Source organism: Balaenoptera musculus, chromosome 5, assembly GCF_009873245.2.
Source record: "Balaenoptera musculus isolate JJ_BM4_2016_0621 chromosome 5, mBalMus1.pri.v3, whole genome shotgun sequence".
In the NCBI taxonomy this organism is placed as follows: domain Eukaryota; kingdom Metazoa; phylum Chordata; class Mammalia; order Artiodactyla; family Balaenopteridae; genus Balaenoptera; species Balaenoptera musculus.
Genome location: NC_045789.1, coordinates 53,292,453 through 53,314,906, shown reverse-complemented (window position 1 = coordinate 53,314,906; position 22,454 = coordinate 53,292,453). Strand labels below are relative to the sequence as shown.

Below are 22,454 nucleotides of genomic sequence, written 5' to 3'. Positions count from 1 at the left end.
GTTTATTGAATTTACTTGCTGTTAAACAGTTACTTGCCCATCATCCAACTGTACAGCTTTTTTTCTTGGTCTTACCAAGAAGATCATTCTGTGGTATCCAATCATAGAGCCGAGTATTGGCTCCTAACGTGGCCGGTTTCTTTCCTTTGTATCTCCATAAAACCTGTGGAAGACAATGCTTTAATTTTTCAAGTAAAAACACAAAATTAAGGCATTTTAAGGCCATAGAGTTATTTAGAAATCATATAGTCCATCTTAGTTTTTTTTTTTTTTTGACTATTTGAAAGCCTGAGTTGAGGTATTACATGAAGTATACAGAAGTTCATAAAAAGTTCAAACAGATGATGTTCATGTATATCTGTTACAGCAGTTAACTTTAAGTCATAAACAAAAGAATACTGTGAAGAAAGTTTTTCAAGAAAAAGTATACTAAAATCTGAAAACAGCAAATACCACTTGATGTTCTGAAAGGATAAAAATTATAATTTGTAAGTTTTATTAATTTAAGAAACATAGATTGCGTTCTAAATAATTTGTTGGATATGCAAGATATAATATATCATATTTAAATCTATAACCATTATTTTGTTTTCAGATATTTTATAGCTGGTATGAGTGCAGATTACTTTTCTTGCATAAAAATATAATTGAATAGAGAGGGTCATGAGCATAATGTCCTTCCTTATTTCTTTGTATTTTGAGAGGAATTGATAAATGAGAGAAAAGTGCAGTTTGCTTCCCTCCCTGACAAGCTCCAAGGCATGACAGTTGTATTCCCCATGCTTCAGATGGCTCCTGCTTTCTTGGAATCAACTCTGGACCTCAATTCCCAAATGGAGACAAATCCAAACATTTTTCACTTTCATCTTCTGTTTCAGTTATTTGTGAAACTGATCCAGGTTGCATAGTAGTTTATCAAGGAAGATTTTATTCTAAGCAGAGCTGCAGTTCTTTGTGCCTAACAGGCTGAAGATCCAGTGGAGAATCTGATGGTGGAAACCGGCAGCTCTTTTCTAGGGACAGGATAGAGGGGTTTTTTTTCAGGTAGCCTAAAAGGCTGACTCTCTTGTTCCCCAGGCTATGGCTCCAAGGACTCAGGCGCGTCCCAGGCAGGAAACCAGGCATGACTGGAGCAGAGCATCACCACTGTCATCAGTAAAGAGTCTGGGACATTGACATATTGAATGACTTAACATCCCAGCCAGGCGGGTGTGAGGGGTGCACATGTCCTCCAAATTCTGAGTTCTAAGCATCCTGTTCTGCCCTCAATGGCCGGCAGGTGGTGCACAAACCCGCCCTTTCTTAGCCCATCCTCCTTTATGTGATAATTGAGAGGAACATACAAAAGAGGTAGTTTGCAAACATTGAGAGATAAGGTAAAACTGTTTGCCTTTACTTTTTTTGAAAGGGCTTGTACTAATAGTCTATTAAATATAGTATTATTGCTTAAAAGCTTTTGGAAGTGAGATTGTGTGTGAAGAAACAAAATAAATAGGACTAGTTTAGGCAGAATATGAGGGTTAAAAAGCATTAAAACGAACATGAATACTACGTAACTTTACTTGTCATGAGGCCATCCTAGTTCTTAAGTTTCAAATGTAATGTTTTCCAAAAATATAATTAGCTTTAAATTTTTTTTGGCTGCTTTTCGGATGATTTGTTGTCTTTCTGCCCTCCCTCCCTTCCTTCCTCCTTTTTTCTTTCTTTCTTTCTTCCTTCCTTCCTGCCTTCCTTCCTTTCTCTCTCTCTTTTTCTCTCTTTCTCCCTTTTTTGTTTTTGAGGGGGAATGAAATAGAGGATTTGTTTATACTCTATTATTTAATGAAGTATCTTGTTAGGATGCTAACATTTTGTTACATAATTTTTTTTCTTTCTTCTTTTTTCTTTTCTGTATGACGATTTTCAGATTAAATACTAATAGGTGGCAAACTTTAACAGCAAAGTTTAAAAATAAAAATCCAGAGTTTTAACAGGCCTAAATAGTACACTTACAATTATAGAGTTTTATGTACTTTAATATAAAAATATAAAGAGACAGGGTATTTTGTGAATGGAAGTATATAAAGAGTAGAAATCTAGAATTAACAAACCTAAAGTTAATTGAATGTCATAAATTAGAAAATATATACTGTTTGACAATAACATTAGGATCTTTAACTGTTTTAACTGTAGAAAATTTATTTTAGAAAGATTAGGCTTCTATTTCTAAACCAACTATACTTTAATTGAATCCTAATAAAGCCTAGAAATATAAAGTATATTCTTGAACATGATTCTACTCTACTGTATGTGTAATCTCTCTTTTCCTGAACTTTGAAGCTAACACACTTTAGAACTTTTGGGAAAAGTCAGTGCAAGTCATAAGGTTTCAAAGAGTAAAACGTTATTAGAATCTTAACATTTTCATCTCTATTTCATTGAAAATAAGTGACTTCATAAAAAGATGTATTTTCATAGTAATGCGAAGGCTCAGCAGGCAAATGGTAAAATGTGCCCAAAATACATTTTAATGTTTTGAGACATTTTTACTTAAAGGTGGTGCCAGTTCTGCTCGGTGTATGATGAGTTACAACTTCCATCTAGAAAGAGTACTATTAGCCACACACTCTCTCCAGTTGGCAGAGCGGCTGCCCACCATGACTGGAGTTCGTACTAACCTTCTGTGGAATCTGGGCAAGGGCTGAGGCAATGAGATTGGCTTTTTCTTCTGTGAGGTTTTTGACCATTGACCCCAGAGAAAACACCACAATACCATCTTCGCCTGAACTTTGGACAAATTCTTCCATTTCCTGCAGAGATAAAATTCTCTCTCTTACACAAGTGCAGGATCACAGGGGGAAAAAGGCTCTCCTACATTTCTAAATAGGCAGACTCAAGAGAAGTGTCAGGGACATTGTTAGACTGATTCTGTCTTCTGCCACATAGAACCATCTAGTCTCTTTAAGAGGAAATGTATTTCTGAAAACTATGGCTTAAATATATAATGAGTGATTACATATAAAGACATGGAACCAAACCATTATAGAAAATGAATAGGCGATAAGAGGCAGATGTTCTCATGGTATATGGAACTATTACTCCCAAGGCTTAATTTTATGAACCAACAGAGCTGTTTGCAAACTTGTAAAAATATTCCTTGGGAGGAAGCCCAAAGAAGGGTTCTGAATGAGGCTTTAAAAATTTTTAGCATGCCAGTTTACATCCAATAAATTATGAATAACTTGATCTAACTTCCTGTTAGGCGTTCAGAATATTTTTCTCATGTTTATTATTTCCCTGATTAATAGGGTTAAAAAAGATTTTTTAAGAAATGGTATATATAGTAATATATTTGAAAAGATGATAATGCAGTTAAATTCCTGCTACAATCATGATAACACTTATGAGACAGTGTTTTTCTGCCTTCCCACAAGAGTGTTACACTAACTGCATGCCCAAAATTTGAGCCTTAGCACAGATTCTCTGCAAATAAAATTCTCTTGATCATCACTTACAGTTGTGCAAACTAGGCATAGCAAAGTCTGGGATTGGGGTCTTTCACATAATCTATGTAAATGTCACCCTCTAGAGATATGTCATCTCTTTGTAACTATTCATGGTCACCCTGCAATCACTATGTTTCTCAGTTTAAGGCTAGTAAAATTACAAGGGGAAGAACAATGCCATAAATGAAAGTAGACTGCTATTTTTACTTAGTTAATGTTAAGAGAATACCTGATGTCCCAGGAATTGGTATTTTACCATTTTGATTCAACTCCCTAAACAGATAGTGATTGAATAAAAAAACATTACACACACACACACACACACACATATGCAGGCACATATACACACAGGTATATTAAGACTTACACACTTACCTGTTTGATTTGGATTCTTGATTTAACTCTCATTTCTTTTCTATTCTGTGTATCCAGTGACTGGCATAATTCTTTCATCAGAGATATAAGCCAAGATTAGTATTGCCCAAATATCTATATTAATAATTGGGTTTGGGATGGAATAATTTTCCCATCTTGTGAAACACGTCTGAGTCATTTTTGTGAAATTGTCTGCATGTGAAAAGTGGGGTTGGAAGGATAAACATAATAATGTGGCAAGGTATTACCTAATGAGCCATGGGATATGTCCTATCTCTTTCTGTACCTTTATTTATTTTAGATATTGGTTTACTATCTCCAGTGATAACACTCAATAGAGCTTGTCTTCAGCTATACCTTAGTTGGTATGAAAAGCATATTCAGAATCCTGAAGTAAAGTTTTAAACTTCAATATCCATCTTACTCTAAACAGAAATCAAGAACTCTCCTGGGAACACCATTTAACCTGCTATCTTCTACAGAGATTATGTTTGTTTACCCACAACCCAAGCAAATGAATATCTGTCTCTCCACTGCCTATTGATAAAGATAAATACAATATTCTTACTGTATTTACCTATTATTCTCCTTTGTTTCTCAATATTGTTTTCTTCCAATATTTCTGGCAGTCCATATTTATTCTTTGATAACATTGGAATATGGGTATATGATCTTCTTTTTTACTCCAAAAAACCCCCTGATATCATGGTCATAAAGAACCAATTCAGCGTTTGGGTTTCTCAGTTTTATGATTTCTACTTTATGTTGATGACTCCCAATTTATTTCTAATGCTTTCTGCTGGGACTGAAACCTTGTATTAACAGATGATTTCTAGAAATCCCCACCTGAAAACTCTTTAGACTTCTTAAAGTGAATTTGAAATTTAACTCATCATTGCCATCTCAAAAAAGCTTTTTCAACTAACTGTTTCCTGGCTCAGTAAATCTCATTGCTCTCCAAGAGGCCCTGTCTGATTCCATGTCTTCCATCAACACTTCTTCTTACTGACCAAAGCCTGTCAGTAAGAGTCTGCCAAGACTCACGAAAGCATCTTTATCACTCAAATGATCGTAGTAAATGTCCCTATTCATAACTCTATCATGCTTGTTAGGAAGACTACAGCAGTCTTCTTAGTGATTTCCAAGGCTCTAGCTTCCTGTTCTTCAATCCAATATCTATACTATGGACACAATGATATTTTTAACATGTCAGTTGGCAGACTTCATTCTCTGCTTAAATATCAAAGTAAAGTAAAAACAAAGTAATATCATTCATAAAAGACCCCTATGATTTTGAAAATAGATTTGGTGTAGCAAACTGAAGACATCCAGCAGCATAGCTCTCTTATTGACACTGTAAGCTTTAAGGGAAAATCAGGATTTTATCATAAGGTACAAAAAAGCCCTCCACTGTAATAGACCTACCTTAGGTAATGGTTTGGCAGGTTTACAATGCAATCCTCCTACAAACTCAAAATTAGGTAAGTATGGACGAGGAAATTCAAAATCCCAATATGTCCTGATTAGCCAAATTTCCGCTTTCCCCATAGTCTCACATAACGTAGTGGGTCTTCCTGGAGAAAATGAAGAAAGTTGGCTAGAAGTTATTAGCATAAATATTTGCTGGGGAAAAATTGCACCACTAATTTTCTGATGTGCTATTAAGGAAAAAAATAAATCTAGTTTCTCTAGATTACTTATCACGTCTAGATGTTAAAAGGAAAGGGAATTTAAAGTAATAAGGAAGGAGGCAGAAAGGGAGGGAAGGAAGAAAGGAAAGAGGATAGGAAGGAAGAGAGGAAGGTGGGAGGTGGGAAGGAGGGAGAAAGAATGTTTGAGTAGTGAAAGAACAATAATATGTAAAATAAAAATAAAATCAATAAAATCAAATAAAAATAAAATTCTTTTACAAAAATAAGTTCTTTCAGGAAATAAATTCAATCAAAAATTTTAGCCACAACTCCAAGTACTGATGGATTTAATACTCACTGTTTTTCTCCAATTAAAGGACAGATGACAGATTAGCCCCAACATATTAACACCAAATCAATTCTCAGTGGTTTTCTAATTTCCAGTCTGGACTGTATTTCTACCTTTCAGCTTGTTACAATTCCTGGTTCACTCGTATTGTTGAAGAATCCCACCAATATCAGTTTACCTTATCTTGCTGAGTCAAATCTCATCACTAGTGGCAAATAATGATTTGCCATTATTTTCTCAGTGGGAAATCCCTGAGTAATTTATACCTAATACAACCCCCTTTGGAATGTAGAGTACACATGCATGCATTATTAATATCACACACTTATTGTAGTGTTACCTTTAAATGATGTTTTTTGAAAGGAACAGATTCTAAGTATTCATTTTAGGAGATTTGTGGAGAAGAACGAGTATTTGCAAATTACCAAGTCAATCATTCGTATACACAGAAAACGTGTTTTGCATCTAAGTAAAGAAAAATTCAGATGAGAATGTTCCTTTCTTAAGGATTCTATTCAGAATTGGTGATCATGTATACCCCAGGTTGGATAGCTTCTTTTTAGAATCATTACTACTTTGTAGTGCTTGGATATATGTCTGAAGTTATATAGGCAATGATTTAATTTGATAATAAGGAAGCAATTTCCAAGGACACTGAGCTTGAAATTGCCAGAGACTGGATGAGAACAGTGCCTCACAGTTTCCCACCAATATGTTATTGTTCTTTAGATGTCTTGTTCCATGCGTGTGACATCCTGCCTTGATTACTAAGTCCTTAGGTGAAATTATTGTGTAAACCTGTAGACCACATTTTAAGAAAGACCTAGCTTAAAGTAGTCACTAAAGTTCTATATTTGAAACAGTTATGCGCAGTATGAAATACAAAGCCAATCAAATGTGAGGAGAACAAAACCGAGCAAAAGTATGCAAAAGTTGTTAAATACTTTCATAAAACATTCTAAATGTTATGCTGAGGACTTGTAAAACAAAAATATGGAATTAAACTTTACCACCAATCTTTTTCCTATAGTTATATTATTACACAAAATGAGTTATGAACACAGTGGAAAATTATATAAATAATTGATAAATGGCCATTAAATTTGATTTACCATGTAAATATTGTTATTGTTTGCATCTATTACTTTAATCCTACATGGTGAGTCTACTGAGATGCCTTTCAATTTCAAAGAATTCTTAGAGGTAGCCTGAATGTATGGTAAAAGGCTTAATGTAGGTGAGTTGGATGGAGGGAATTCAGCAGAGGGCAGTTACCAATCTCTCGGTGGTAAGTCATGCAAGCCACAGATATCAATCTAGAAATAACTTTTCTAGGCTCCTTAGCTTATTCATTTCTTTCAAAGGCATGTGAGAAAACTAATATGCATAATTTCTGTATCACTTTTTAAAAATTAATACTTTACTTTTTTAGAGCAATTTTTGGATCACAGCAAAACTGAGGGGAAAGTGGAGATACCTCCCACGTACCCTTGTCTTCACACATGCATAGACTCCCTCAGTATCAACATCCCCCAACAGAATCGTACGTTTGTTGCAATTGATGAACCCACACTGAAACATTATAATCATCCAAAGTCTGTGGTTTACATTATAATTAACTCCTAGTATTATAAATTCTGTGGTTTTGGACAAATAATAAAGACATGATCAATCATTATGGTATCATACAGAGTATTTTCACTACCCCAAAATTCTTTTGTGCTCTGCCTATAAATCCCCCACCCCCATCTAACCCCCTAGCAACCATTGATTTTTTTTTTTATGGTCTCCACAGTTTTGCCTTTCCCAGAATGTCAGAGTTTGAATCGTACAGTAGGTAGACTTTTCAGATTGGATTTTTTCCTTAATAATAGGGACTTAAGGTTCTTCCATTGTTCCATGTCTCTTTGTGGCTCAATAACTCATTTTTTAGAGCTGAATAATATTCCTTTGTTTGGATCTGCAACTTAATTGCTTCCAAGTTTATCCATTCACCTACTGAAGGGCAACGTGATTGCTTCCAAGTTTTGCCAATTACGAATAAAACTTCTATAAATATCCACGTGCACATCTTCGTGTAAACATGTTTTTAACTCTTTTAGTTAAATACCAAGGAGTGTGGTAGTATGGTAAGAGTATGTTTACTTTTATAAGAAACCACCAAAGTGTTTCCCAAGTGGCTGTACCATTTTACATTCCCACTAGCAATAAGGAGAGTTCCTGTTCTACAACTTTCCAGCTTATGGTGTTGTCAGTGTTTTGCATTTTGGCCATTCTAATAGCTGTGTAGTGGTATCTCATTATTATTTTAATTTGCATTTCCCTCAAAACAAATGACATGGAGCATCTTTTTATATACTTATTTGCCAACTATATATCTCCTTTGTGCAGTATCTGTTACTGTCTTTGGTCTACTTTTTAATCAGGTTTCATGATGTCTTCTTGTGGAGTTTTAAGTGTTTTTAAAAAACATTTTGGATAACAGTTCTTTATCAGACCTGTCTTTTGCAAATATTCTCTCCCAGTCTGTGCCTTGTCTTTTCATTCTCTTGACATTGTCTTTCACAGAGCAGAATTTTCTAACATTTTGTTGAGGACTTCTGCCTCTATGTTTATGAGAAATATTGATCTGTAGCTTTCTTCCCTTGTAATGTCTTTGTCTGGCTTTGACATTTAGGTAATGCTATCCTCATAAAATGAGTTAGAACTTATTCCCTCAGCTTTTATCCTCTAAAAATGACTATAAAGAGTTAGTATAATTTCAACTTTGAATTCATTTTTGTTACATTTTTTTATCTCTCCTTTTTTGGTTTTTCTTAGGATTTGCATCTCTCTGCTTATACAGTTCATCTGTTTTTACATGCTGTCCACTTTATCGATTTAGAGCCTTTAGCATATTAATCAGAGTTGTTTTAGGTCCTTGTTTTGATAATTACAACATTCTTGCCATCTCTGGTTCTGATGATTGTTCTGACTACTCAAAATGTGTTTTTGCCTTTTGGTATGCCTTGTAATTTTTTCTTCATAGCCAGTCATGATGTACTGGGTAAAAGAAACTATTGTAAATAGGCCTTTTAAATGTGCTGGTAAATTGTGGGGAGAGAAGCAGTCTATAGCCCTAAGATTGGTCTCAGTATTTTACTGAGTCTATGCCTCTGGACTCATCACAACTCTTTCTCAATTTTTTCTCCCACTTTATTTGGGGCAGGATGGTCTAGAGTTGGGTATATCCCTTTTCCATGTGGTAGGCTAGAGGGGCCTGACGTTGGGTATTTTTCTTCCGTAGGTCAGTTAGGCTCTGATAATACCCCCAACACACTGTGCACTGGTTAACTAGTTTACCCTGAGGACAGACCTTTTTAGGAAGAACAGAGTGCTCTAGCTTCTTTCAGAATGATTCCTCTTCCCCTCCCCTAACTGGAAGTAAGGGATTTTTCTTTGATATCTACTACGGAAAATTGGTTGAGCTCCTGGAAGTAAATCTCACAATATTGTGGGGACTCCCCTATGACTAAGTCCCACTGGATTTTTTAACTCTCAGATTTGTCCACACTGAACCTCCAGTAATTCACCAATTATAGTTCAGGTGTTCCTACCCAGGCACTGGTTCCTGTGGTGATTTCCAGTCCTGAGTCTCTGCTCTTGAGTGTTCAGATAAGCTGAAACTCTCTGTATATTCCAGAAGAATATACAGATATGTTATTAGAATAAATATGAGTCTGATAATTTCAGTGGATACAAAATATTCTGAAATGGAAACTGCAATTTGTGTGTATGAATAAAAGAAAATATAACTAAAATATATACTTTAACTTCTAATTTTTGAATAATTGTATAAGAGTTGTGTAAACTATGTCTGATTAGAATTATAAAGTCTTATTGAAACCCATTTTAGAAAAATAAATAGAGCTATCATGTTCATTGATAGGAAAATCAAAATTCATAAAGATGTCCATTCTCTCCAAATCAGTCTACAGATTCCTTGTAATTCTTATTAAAAGCTCAAAATCCCAAGGTTCATGAAACTTGATAATTTTTGTAGAATTTTACATTTAATTTTTAAAATCTATAATAGAAGAGCAAAGAGCTAAGGATAACCAAGGTGCTCTAGAAGAGATACAAGGGGAGAGGGTATTACCCTTCCAGATATTTTGAGCAGGATGATCAAATAAGATGTCTCTCATGTATCCCCCCACCCCTCAACAACAATGACTTGGCATTTATCCACAGACAAATGTGCCTTTGTTGGAGATTCAGGATACAGATAGGAGATTGTGAAATCCAGGTGCAGTACTAGACAGACAAAGACCTTTTGAGAAGGCAAGTTTGCAATCAGGTGACAGACCCACAGAGTGTGATCCTGGTTGCAGACATGGAAAAAAGCTCTGTACCCCTGAGAACTCAGCTACAGCCTGTTTCTCTTTGGTTCTGTCACCAACACCATATGCCAAGGAACCCAAGAAGAGTCATGCCCACCTGCATGTCGAGTAAGAAACACACAAACCTCAGTCCCAGCTGTGGGCCCTGAAGTGGCCCATGAACTGGCTCGAGCGCCTATGGGATCCCCGGAGGCAAGTTTGCTAAACTTGGTCAGACTGTAGATTCTGAAAGGGCCCTGTAACTGGGCTGCAGCCCCTCCCAGCCACAGTCCTCAAGTAGCCTTGCTGGCACAGCAGCCAGGCAGGAGGCACTCCTCTCTGCACCCCAGGAGATCCTGAAAGGCTCCTATACTTGACTCCAGCCTGCTCACAGCCGCAGTCTGCCTGCCGTCCTGAGGGTTCGGGGTCCCAGAGGGAGACACTTTGAGCTACAACCTGGAGATTCTGAAAGCGCCCTAAATTGGCTCTAGCCCCTTCTAGCCATAGTCTGTGAAAAATCCCGCTAACTTGCAGACTTAGCAAAATACACTCAAGCCTGTGTCCCCAGAGATCCCAAAGAGTTCCCTACTTAGCTGCAACCCCATCACAGCTACAGTCCATTAGCAGATCTGCCACACAGGGACCCAGTAAGAGACACTCCTGTCTGTGCTCTCAGAGACACTGAAAGGGCCACACACTTAGTTCCAGCCCCTCCCAGCCACAGTCCATAAGTCTAATTTTTGATGGGTGGGTAAAGAGGATGTGGTATATATATAGATACACACACACACACACACACACATACATATACATAATGGAATATTATTCAGCCATGAAAAAGAAGAAAATCTTGACATTTGTGACAAAATGAATGAAACATTCTAAGTGAAATAAGTCAGACAGAGAAAAACAAATACTGTACGATCTCACTGAAATGTGGAATCTTAAAAAAAAAAAAGGCCAAACTCAAAGAAATGGGGACTAGATTGGTGATTGTCAGGGATGGGAGGGGGAGACTTAGGGAGATGTTGGTCAAAGGGTACAAGCTTTCAGTTATAAGGTGAATAAGTTCTGGGGATCCAATATTCAGTATGATGACTATGGTTAACAATACTGTACTATACACTTGAAAGCTGCTAAGAGAGTAGACATTAAATGTTCTCACCACAAAAAAAGTAAAATAGGTGGGGTGATGGGTGTGCTAACTAACATTACTGTAGTAAACATTTCGCTATACTTCTGTGTGTATCAAGTCATCATGTTGTGCACTTTAAACTTACACAATGTTATATGTCAATTATGTCTTAATAAAGCTAGAAAAAAGAACAAGTACAAGAAAGAAAGCTAATGAATAGAAGAAAAACCACTTAAGTAGTGAAATTTCTGAATGATAAAGCAAGCATTGTAGTTAACTAGGGAAAAGAAGAAGCCTTGAATAAATAGTAATGGTACAACTCTTTATCCCTGGGCAAGGGTAAGAAGAAAGAAAGGAGAGGAGAGAAGAAGAGAGGGAAGGAGGCAGGAAAGAAGGAAGAAGGAGGAACAGCAAAGGAAGGAAGGTGAAAAGAAAAGAAATTGAGCGCAACCTACAAAATACACAAAAATAAATTAGTAAGTAGATTAAAATCTTCAAAAGCAAAGCAAGACCATAGCTTCTTTGGAGACAATATAAAAGGAAATCTTTATGCTTTCAGAGTAAGAAAGGGTTTCCTCAAGTGCATAAAGAAAATGGTTAATTAATTTGACTCCATTAAGTTTAAAACCTGAAGGTCTTCATATGATATTTAGGAGAATGAGAAGCACATCATAAACTGCCAAGAAGATGTTTGCAATACAGGAAACTAACAAAGGCTTATATAGAGTATACAAGGAATTTATTGAATCAATAATGAAAGCACAAGCAAACCCATTAGAAAAAATGGGCAAAAGACATGAGAAGGATATTCACTGAAAAAGAAATAAAAATGGCCCCAAATATATGAAAAGTTACTTAATCTTAGTAATAGAAATCTAAGTAAAACCTAAGATGCAATTTCAGACCTACCACATTGACCAAACTTAAAAAAAATCATTATTTTGAGGGGTTATAAAATTAGAACATGGCAACAGTTGCTGATGACTGTTAATAAAAGTCATTCAATCATATGCTAAGTAAGGATGTGGTACTGTGAGGACTAAAATGCTGTGTTGGTTAAGGTAAAATTTTGTATAGTCTTGGTTGGAGTATAATTTTTTGAGAAAAGTCTGAAATTACCTAGTAGGGGAAAAAATATATATATATACAATTTACATCCTATTGATACTATTGCTCTGTTATTACAACAGAGGATATATACAAGAATGTTCATAATAGCAGCATTATATTAAAAAAATTGTAAATAGATAGTTGTCCATCCACAGAATGTCATGATGTAGTCACACAATAGAACACTATCTATAGAGCTTAAAAAAAACCCCATGATTTCATCTTTAAGAGTATTGAGCATAAGCAGCACATCTATGCTTGTATTTGTATAATATTTAAATAAACTAAACAATAGAGTGTTGAGGAAATCACATATAATGGTAGACATCAAATTTCCAAGAAAATGTTCACCAAAGTCAGACTTGTGGTTTTTACTGGAAGAAGCATGTTTCTAAGAAACTGATGACTATCTATTTCTTCACTTGCTTGTAGGGCACACAGAAGTTTATTATTTACATCAACTGTATACTTACATTTTTTCACTTTTTATTGGTATGATATTTTCTAAAATCTGAAACTTCATGTGTTAATATTTTAAAATATATAAAAATATTTTTATGTTGATGTAAGTTAGTTTAAAATTCCTAAGTCAACTGATGGGCTTAAAAAGATGTTTGTAATGCATATCATAGAAAAAAAGGCTTTAGAGTCCCTAAAATTCCAGACCAGTTAGAGATCAATAGAATAAACAGCCCATAAGAAAATGGAATAATTGCTGACCACCTAAGAAAAGGTCTGAAGATAAAGGTTAAATGTTTCAAAAATTTTAGAGGGCATTGTGGCAGAGATATAAGTACCAATGTTTAGGACAATATATATATATATTTTTTTTTTTTTTGTAACACCAGAGCTGGAACAATCAAAATATAGCTTTCACACTAGACCAGTTCAATGATTTGTTATATCCATTCATATGAATATTACTAAATCAATATAAAGGATAATGTAGATTTTAACATGTTGTGTGGAAAGATGTCAAATCTATATTAAGTGAAAAAATACGTAAACATGAATATTTAGTCATCGTTCCTACTGGTAAAAGAAAGAAAAAAATGTATATTTATGTTTAATAATACATAGACAATATCTTGATGTAAAAACAAGAAAAGTTAATAGTGCTTATGTAGGAGAAACATGAAGCTAATTATCATTTATTATATATACTTTTGTTCCATTTGAATTTTTTAGCAATTTATATTAGTTATTTTTATCATGACATCAGAAATGAAATTATACTCATAGTGCATTCAGAATTGCTTAATAAAGAACATTAGAGTACAGCAATGAAAATCAATGACAGTACTTACAGTAAAAGAAAAACCTATTAAAGATGTTAGAGTTAAAAATTTGCCATTGATCCTAAGGACTATATTTGTTTCATAATACGTATACATACAGAATCCTATACCTTTCCGCTATTTATGTATAATATGACAAATGTCCTAGAAAGTTATCGATTAGAACTAGGGCAGCATTTCTAACAATCAGAGTATATTTCTAATTCTGTGTTTTGTGTTTATTTGTGAGGGAAGAATTGAGGCCAAGGCCCTGGTCTTATTTACCTTAAATCCACACACTGCCTATACCCAGGAAGTTCTTATCAGCTGTTAAATTATTTACTGTGAAATCAATTCAGTGTAAATTCAAAATCATGTGTAAATCTAAGGATTTTTAAAGTGGGTTCTTTTGAGTATTAGTTCTGTGAAACAATGTGTCTATTAAAAATCAGTGTTATGGACTGAACTATGTTCCTCTAACATTAATATATTGAAGTCTGACTGTATTTGAAGATAGGTCCTTTAAAGAGATAACTAAAATTAAATGAGGTTATAAGAGTGGGGCCCTAATCCAACATGACAGATCATCTTATAAGAAGAGGAAGAGACACTATGAATGTACATATACAGAGGAAAGACCGTGAGAGGACATAGCAAGAAGGTGACCATCTACAAGCTGGAGAGATAAGCCTCAAGGGAAACCAGCCTTGACAACACCTTGGTCTTGGACTTCTAGCTTCCAGAACTGTGAGAAAATAAACTTCTGTTTTTTTATGCCATCTAGTCTTTTAGATTTAGTTATAGCATCCCTAGCAAACTACTACATTAAGGAAGTTAAATTAGTTAATTTTTCTAATACCTAGTATGATCTTTTGTTTGTTAGTTCATGTTTCTTCATGACTCTCAAAAATATTTGGAGTGATAACAAATGCTGGAGAGGGTGTGGAGAAAAGGGAACCCTCCTACATTGTTGGTGGCAATGTAAGTTGGTGCAGCCACTATGGAAAACAGTATGAAGGTTCCTCAAAAAATGAAAATTAGAACCATATGGTCCAGCAATCCCACTCCTGGGCATATATCCAGAGAAAACCATAATTCGAAAAGATACATGCACCCCAATGTTCATAGCAGCACTATTCACAATAGCCAAGACATGGAAACAACCTAAATGTCCACTGACAGATGAATGGATAAAGAAGATGTAGTACATATATACAATGGAAGACTACTCAGCAATAAAAAAGAATGAAATAATGCCATTTGCAGCAACATGGCTGGAACCAGACATTATCATCCTAAGTAAGTCAGAAAGAGAAAGACAAATACCATATGATATCACTTATATGTGGAATCTAAAATATGACACATATGAACCTATCTATGAAACAGAAACAGATTCACAGATATAGAGAACAGACTTGTGGTTGCCAAGGGGGAGGGAGGTGGGGAAGGGATAGAGTGGGAATTCTGGGTTAACAGATGCCTTATTATATGTAGAATGGATAAACAACAAGGTCCTACTGTATAGCACAGAGAACTATATTCAATATCCTGAGATAAACCATAATGGAAAAAGAATATAAAAAAGAATGTATACATATATATATAACTGAATCACTTTGCTATACAGCAGAAATTAACACAGCATTGTAAATCAACTATAGTTCAGTAAAAAAAAAATATTTGAAGTGAAAGCCAGCCTCAGCCGATGGGATCAGGTAAGAGCTAGATATGTGAAAATTGTAAAGCAAAACTATTCTTTATTAGAAAAGGCAAGCAATTAAAAGTAGAACATATGTAACTAGAGAAGTGAAAAATATGCTGTTTTTAACACCTCAAGCTGTAAACTCTTTTAAGTTTTTCTATTTAATTTTCCAGGTTTCTGTATTATACTCCCCCAAGAAACATAAAACATACTAGGAAACTTTTCAGTATGACCAGGTATGATGAAGCAGTTCACATAGGACTTACTGAAGTTTCATCCCAAATTTGTGAAAGAGATAGGAATAGAAGGTACTCTGGTCCAACAGGAGAATGGTATAAATTTTAAATTTAATAATCTATGATTTTCAAAATTTGTAGAGCAAAATTCAAAGTAAGTTAAAAAGCAAATTTAATCCCATTGTTAGTATAGCTTAGGTTTCAGTTTATTACTGGAACCAGGCAAGAAGATTATCTCCCTCTTTCAACAAACATTACACTCTCTTTACCGACAAGAAGTCAAATGTCCTCCTTTATGAAAACTTCGTGTACTAGACTTATTTGTGATATCCTGCATCTGACAAAAATACATCTTCCACTGGATTGACATTTAATGGCATGTTTTATATTTCATTTTGTTTTGGTAACAATCTTTTAAGTATTGAAGTATCCTACAAAATAGATGACTGTAAAGAAAGAGTAACCGTAGCAAGATATTTCTTGCCTCCCCTTCCCAATTATTTATTGAATAACAGTTCATTGCTATCACTTGTGGAATTTTATGTGGAGGTGAAAGTTTTAAAAATATATTCCTTTCATCTTCCTAGACTTTTCTTAAACCTCCTTAGCTTCTTCTGACAACTACTGTAGAATGAAAAGCAGAGTCTCTTACATAATACTTTACTGTAAAACTGGTCCCAAAGCTGAGTGTCATATTGTTGGAGCCAGAAGTCAAAGAAAATGGAAAGTATTAAATTTTTTACCCTTTCTGGAAATGTCATTTTGTCTGTTAGTCCTACCATGGCAACAGGCACATAAGAAGGCGGAGCTGGAAGTTTCCCACAGTATTCCTCCATTGTGCTACCCAAGGAGAGCCTTAGCGTGTACACAAAAGGGACTCCCAGAAACTCAGCAATCAGCTCTCCACAGGGCATCACAGGGTCTATAATCATAACATTATAGTTGGTTTCCTGGAGTTTCTTCATGATTGACTGGTTGTAGACAACACTCTCACACAGAAGTGTTAAATGTCTACTTATTTGAAGAAAAAATTCTTGCAGTTGTTTTGCTGATTGTTAGGGTGACAATGATGTCATGACGTTAACAGACAGGTCTGAAAAGTCATTTAGTGTATTTTCAGCGTCTCTCTGTCCTGTGGCACAGGGACCACCTCAAAGTTCAGTGTGGAAGGCTTGTTGTGATCAATGATGAGATTTTGTGGACACACCAACACAGTTACTTCGTAGCCCCTTTTTGTGAGTTTCTCCAAAATAACCTTTAGACTGAGCCAATGACTCATGTCACAGGGCCACACCAGGACCTTCTCACAGAATCCACAGCCAGTGTAGCTGAGCTGCAGCAGTAGAATTGCTGAAACCCATTTCTCAGACACCATGACAGCAGCTCCCTCACTCACTGTTCTACAAGCGTTGAATATTTGCTGGGCACAGAAATGAAGTGGCAATTTAGACATAGATCAAGTTAAAAATTAATTTCTAGAGTTAGGAAATGGCACTTACATGCAGAGAACTTTGCCAGTGTTTTTAATTGTGCACAGTACTATATGAAATTTGTTCAGGAAGAGATATGAAATATTTATATATTTTGGAGGAAATGATTGCCATATTCTAGGAGTTTGTTTTAAATACGTTAAAATAGAAAAGATATTTTTAAATGACAATTTTAAAATGTGATAGAAGAAGCCATTTAAGTAAGTCTAGTAAATAATATGGTGTATCTTTTGGAACATGATGATTAATAATTTGGGGAAACATAAAATGTAGGTCTTGTCATAAGGTTGGTCACATGTTAGTATGTGGATAAAACACATACATCACATAATATAGAAGGAATATACTAAATACTGTTCAAAGGTACAGAGTTTCAGGGCCTCAGAAAATGCTGTCACTCTAATGCGAAGAAAATCAGACAAAGCTTCAAGATGGAGGGGACATTTCAGCTGAGCCCAGAAGCAAAGATTACAGGAGAAGGGTTCTGAAGGTGAAGAGAAGAACAGGAGAAAAAGATGAATATGTAAGTCATGGTCATTTAAGTATACAGTTATTAGTTCAGTATGTATGGAGCAGAGGCTATCACAAAAGAACTGTGCAGAAAAGGAAAATATTAGTTAAAATAAGACACTTTGGAGAGCCTTGAATGCTATACTCTGGGTTCAGTTTTAATCTCCATAAAAATATGTCTACTCAAATTTTCAAATCAGGTTCAGAAAATGATCATATATATCCTTTAATAAAACTATTCTGGCCTCTAAATAGGATTTGAGTTGTAGAGAAAAAAGAATATGTAAGTGGTTAAAAATTAAATATTAGGAAAGCAACATTTGATGGGAGTATCAGAGAGAATATAATATTGATTTGTGAATGGAGAGCATAGAATGAAAGTCTTAATGACTGATGGGAAGTGAAAGGTGACCAGTAGTTAACAAGGAAGTGCTTGGTTTATACTTTGAGCAACCAGAGTGTGATAATGACACTAGCAAAATCATGAAACACTAAAGGAAGAGTAGCTATCAGAAGAATTTTTGACCTGCAGTGTGTAAGTTAAAGACTGGACATGTCTGTGAATCCAAGAGAGGGGTAAAATTTAGAAGTACAGATTTTGTGTCCAATCATCCATCCATATTTCAATCCAATTCCAATTCTTCTCCAAATTCTTGATATTTCATACCTTCAACAAGCAATTTTTAACACTTATTATAGACCAGATTCTATATTATTTGCAGGGCATAAAGAGACAAGTAAGATACAGTTCTAATTCAAAATGATCTCACAGATTATTGCAGAAAATAAGTTAGCCAGTTAACTAATACTTATTCTACAAGTATAAGGGAGATGGATCATATAAGGTAGAGATGAATTGAGGAAGGGCAAAGCCCACGAAGGAGGTTGCTTAGTGGAGGAAGGGAATGATGGAATTATGAGTTAACTAAGTCTTTAAGAGTCTATTTAGCAGGTTGAAAAGTATCACTTAGAAGTAAAAGATAATATTAATGTATCTGTGTTCTAAGAAGTGTGGCATAGTTATACCAAGGGTTATATTCAGTTACAAAATTATACTGATTTCAATAATTTGAAAGAGATATATTGAAATTTCAAATGCCTTGAGAGCTTATCCGTTTTGCTAAAATGAAAACACAGAGTAGGTTTGCTTAGAAGATGCCAAGATAAATCCAGGACCAAGGATTGAGGGTTGTGCTGTGTTGCATAGTTAGGCTAAGTTCTGGTAGTAATTGGTAAAAAGCAGAATCCAAAAGAGAGTCAGAAAACAAGAAGATAGGACAGAACCATAAATCCATGAAAAGAAAAACTGAGATAACATTATAATCTTAAAGGAGGAAGGTCCTTTTATATACAGGATAAGTAACCCAGAAGTGATTCAAAAAAAAAAGACTGATAAATTTATCTACTCACTATGACAAAATTCATATGTTGTAAACAGCTTAAACAAAGTCAAAGAGAGAGCAGAGATATATAATACAGTTCAGAAATTGACCACAACATACATGTGTAATTTGGTAGAGAAATATTTCTAAGTTCTTTTATTATATGAGAAAACTAAGGTAGAACTCAGATTTTGAAGAAGGATTTATTTGCATAAATTTAAAAGTATAGGCATTTTTTCACTTATGTAAAACTGAAACATTTAAAATTCTAGATAAAATATAAAATTGCCCCATTAAAATTCATTTTTGATTTGGCAAGAAAGTAAAAAGGCAGCAGGATCAAAGCAGGAATTCTGATGTTCAAGCTTGTCATTTCTTTGAAGAATACACAGTATAGGGCAGGAGTAGGGAGAAGGAAAGTCTGAAGGTTTGCCTAAGAGCCCACACGCTGCGTATGTTCATGTAATGTTAGATTCTCAAGATATGGCCTCACTTTTATGAATAATTCCTTTACACAGAAGTTTACAGCAAGGAAAATTGCTATTTTTGACTTGGCATTGTATGGATGAAAAAATCTTCCTTTAGAATTAACACAGTCAGCTTTTGTATGGATTTCCAGCTCAAACTAGAAAAGGCTCTTTGAAGAAACTTTGACCCCAGCTTCAAAGGTTCCCACAGATAAAATTTCAAGGGAAATAAACAGCTCCTTTTCACAAGGAAACAAGGCTTCAGGACTGAGAACCAGAAAAAGTAACAGAGACCAGAAATATTAGCACAATGATTTGAAATATTATTATTGTTTGAAATGAAAAATAAAATTATTTTGTACAATATATTTAAGGCTATGAAAGTGAAGTCCGAAAATATGGGCAAGGAACAAGAGATTAAAAAGAATAATTGTGAAAATTTGCTAAAGAAATAAAGTGAATTTCTGGAAATTAAGAATTCAACAAATAAAATTTAAAAGTCAATTTTGATTGAAGAGCAGATTAAATGCAACTGTACAAATGAACAGTGACCCAAAAGAGAAATCAGAAGATGTTATGTAGAATTAAGTTCTGAATTAAAAAATGAAATAGGAAATATGATAGAATGGTGAAGAGGCATGGAGAATAGACTTAAGACTTGAATCTAGTTAGTGGTTTTGCCTACTTGGTGCCTCCTCTCTCAAGTCTTTTTTCACTCTTTAAAGCTTGTGCATTTTTCATGCAACCAGTCTGCACAGCTAAGCCCTACATTTATGTTCCTTTAACCAAATCTTCCAATTACTTTAAATTTTTAAACAAATAATCATTTTAGACATAAAAAGTTTCAAATTAAGTATAGAGATTTCTGTATACCCTGCAGTAGTTATTACTATTAGTTTGCCTAATAGTGATTTTCTATTTCCATTACTCCTTCTGTAACTATTAATTGGAAATTTACTGTAAAGGTTTGTAAAAATATGTGCAAACATATGAATAGCATGATTTGCATAGTCTCACAGTATCTCCCTTCAAGATACTTATTAATTACAAAGGGTGAAATAGGGAGAATCCTGGCAGACACCATCTTAACTAAGTGATCAAAATATGGTCACTAGTAATAACCTATCTCTATGATGTGCCTCTGCTATGTCACACTGTGAAGCACACAAGATCGCTTTGGTAGTATTCTTACCCCAAATGCATCATCTCACCCTAATCACAAGAGAATACCAGAAAAAAAAATTGAGGGATATTCTGAAAAATAACTAGCCAGTACTCTTCATAAAGGAAAAAACAAAGAAAGACTGTGGGAACTGTCACAAATTGAAGAGTAGGGAGACTGGACAAGTAAACACAAGGGGGAAACCTGGATTGTATATTGGAAAGAAAAAAGGGTATCATCAGGATAATTGACAATGTTTTAATAAGAATTCCTAGTTTTGATAATTTTATTATGGTTGTGTAAATGTAATGTTAAAAACCCAGTCAATTAAAAAATTCAATTGTTCCTTCTATATTTATTAATTAGAATTTAAAGAATTTCCTACTTATTCAATTATTTATTTACTTATATTGCTATAACTCAAAAATTTATTTTTATAGATTCTATTTAATTTATTATCATTATTTATTTTATTGCTCAAATTGTCACAGATTTTGGAAACTTTTTCATATATTAGTTCCTATGTCCTTTTGATATGGCCCCATCATTTTCAAGCACTCTTTACTTTCTGATACCACAAAATGTTTCAGGATCTTCTACTATTTTCACAGCCCCAACCTTAAAATCAACCATTTCTTCAATGAATGCTGGTTCATTTTATTAGAGAATGGCACTTAAAAATCAAGATGAACATGTTAGGTGTGTTCAGTGCTACTGGGGTTTTAGTCTTATTCAGAAGACAAAGCTAGTAAATATACTTGCACATACTAATACTCACATAACAACATGGGGAATATAGCCAATATTTTGTAATAACTGTAAATGGGAAGTCACTTTTAAAAATTGTATTTAAAAAAGGATGCACTAGGGGGAAAATAAAAGAAAATAAAACTGCCATAACTTTCAAATGCTATAGTTGTCTATATTGAAATTCAAAGAAACATATAGCCACTGCTAAGTTACAGCTCTGCACCTAGAGAGACAAACTTTCAACTTATACATATATATATATATATTTAATATTATATATAATGTATAGAGAGATGTTCTGCATATGTAATGTTTTACAAACTTGAACATATCCATAGTATAATATTGCATACACAAACATATATAATACATATGTAATGCTTTTAAGTTGATATGTCTAGCTTGGTTCCTGCAGAATGAATGGCCCTTCTGCTTCCTCAGAGCTGTTGTCTGCTTGGATCTTGTGCGTCAGCTCTTAATTGGGTGGGGAGGTGACATATTTAACCTATTTTGTACTTAGTGTCTTTAGTGTTATATTTTACTGACGGTAATAAATGTCATCTTATGAAAAAGAAAAAAAGAATTAGCTGAACTTTAACTCTGATTCCCTATGCAAAGAATTACCAATCTCCTGGTACTTTCAGGTATAACATTTAGCTTTAACAGGGCCAAAAAAAACTGGCCCACTTATTGTGTAAATATGAGAGGTTCCTACATTGAATGGGAAGATTGAGTTCATCATTTGATAAGCCAAATTCCATATTAATGTTCATTCAGGAGTCAGTGCAGAATGTTAAACATAAAATTCTTTTTAGGGAGAGGGAAGGGAGGAGAGGCAAGATAGGGGTAGGGGATTAAGAGATACAATCTACTATGTATAAAATAAGTAAGCTACAAGGATATATTGTACAGCACAGAAAATATAGCTAATATTTTGTAATAACTATAAATTGAGTATAAGCTTTAAAAATTGTGAATTACTATGTTGTACACCTGAAACCTATAAAATATTGTAAATCAACTATACCTCAA

General features: G+C 34.4%; 1 protein-coding gene across 2 annotated transcripts in view; it reads right to left on the bottom strand.

The window, feature by feature from the left end:
* Positions 1 to 22,454, bottom strand: part of LOC118895705 (UDP-glucuronosyltransferase 2A1) — a 48,110-nt gene that overhangs the window by 4,905 nt on the left and 20,751 nt on the right. The window contains exons 2-4 of one of the 2 annotated variants that reach the window (XM_036853164.1): positions 5,286 to 5,434; positions 2,658 to 2,789; positions 76 to 163 (exon numbers count right to left, since the gene is read on the bottom strand). In XM_036853164.1, the coding sequence (XP_036709059.1) occupies positions 76 to 163; positions 2,658 to 2,789; positions 5,286 to 5,434 (369 nt within the window). The remainder of the gene's footprint in view (positions 1 to 75; positions 164 to 2,657; positions 2,790 to 5,285; positions 5,435 to 22,454) is intronic. The other variant, XM_036853165.1, reaches the window with a different exon arrangement.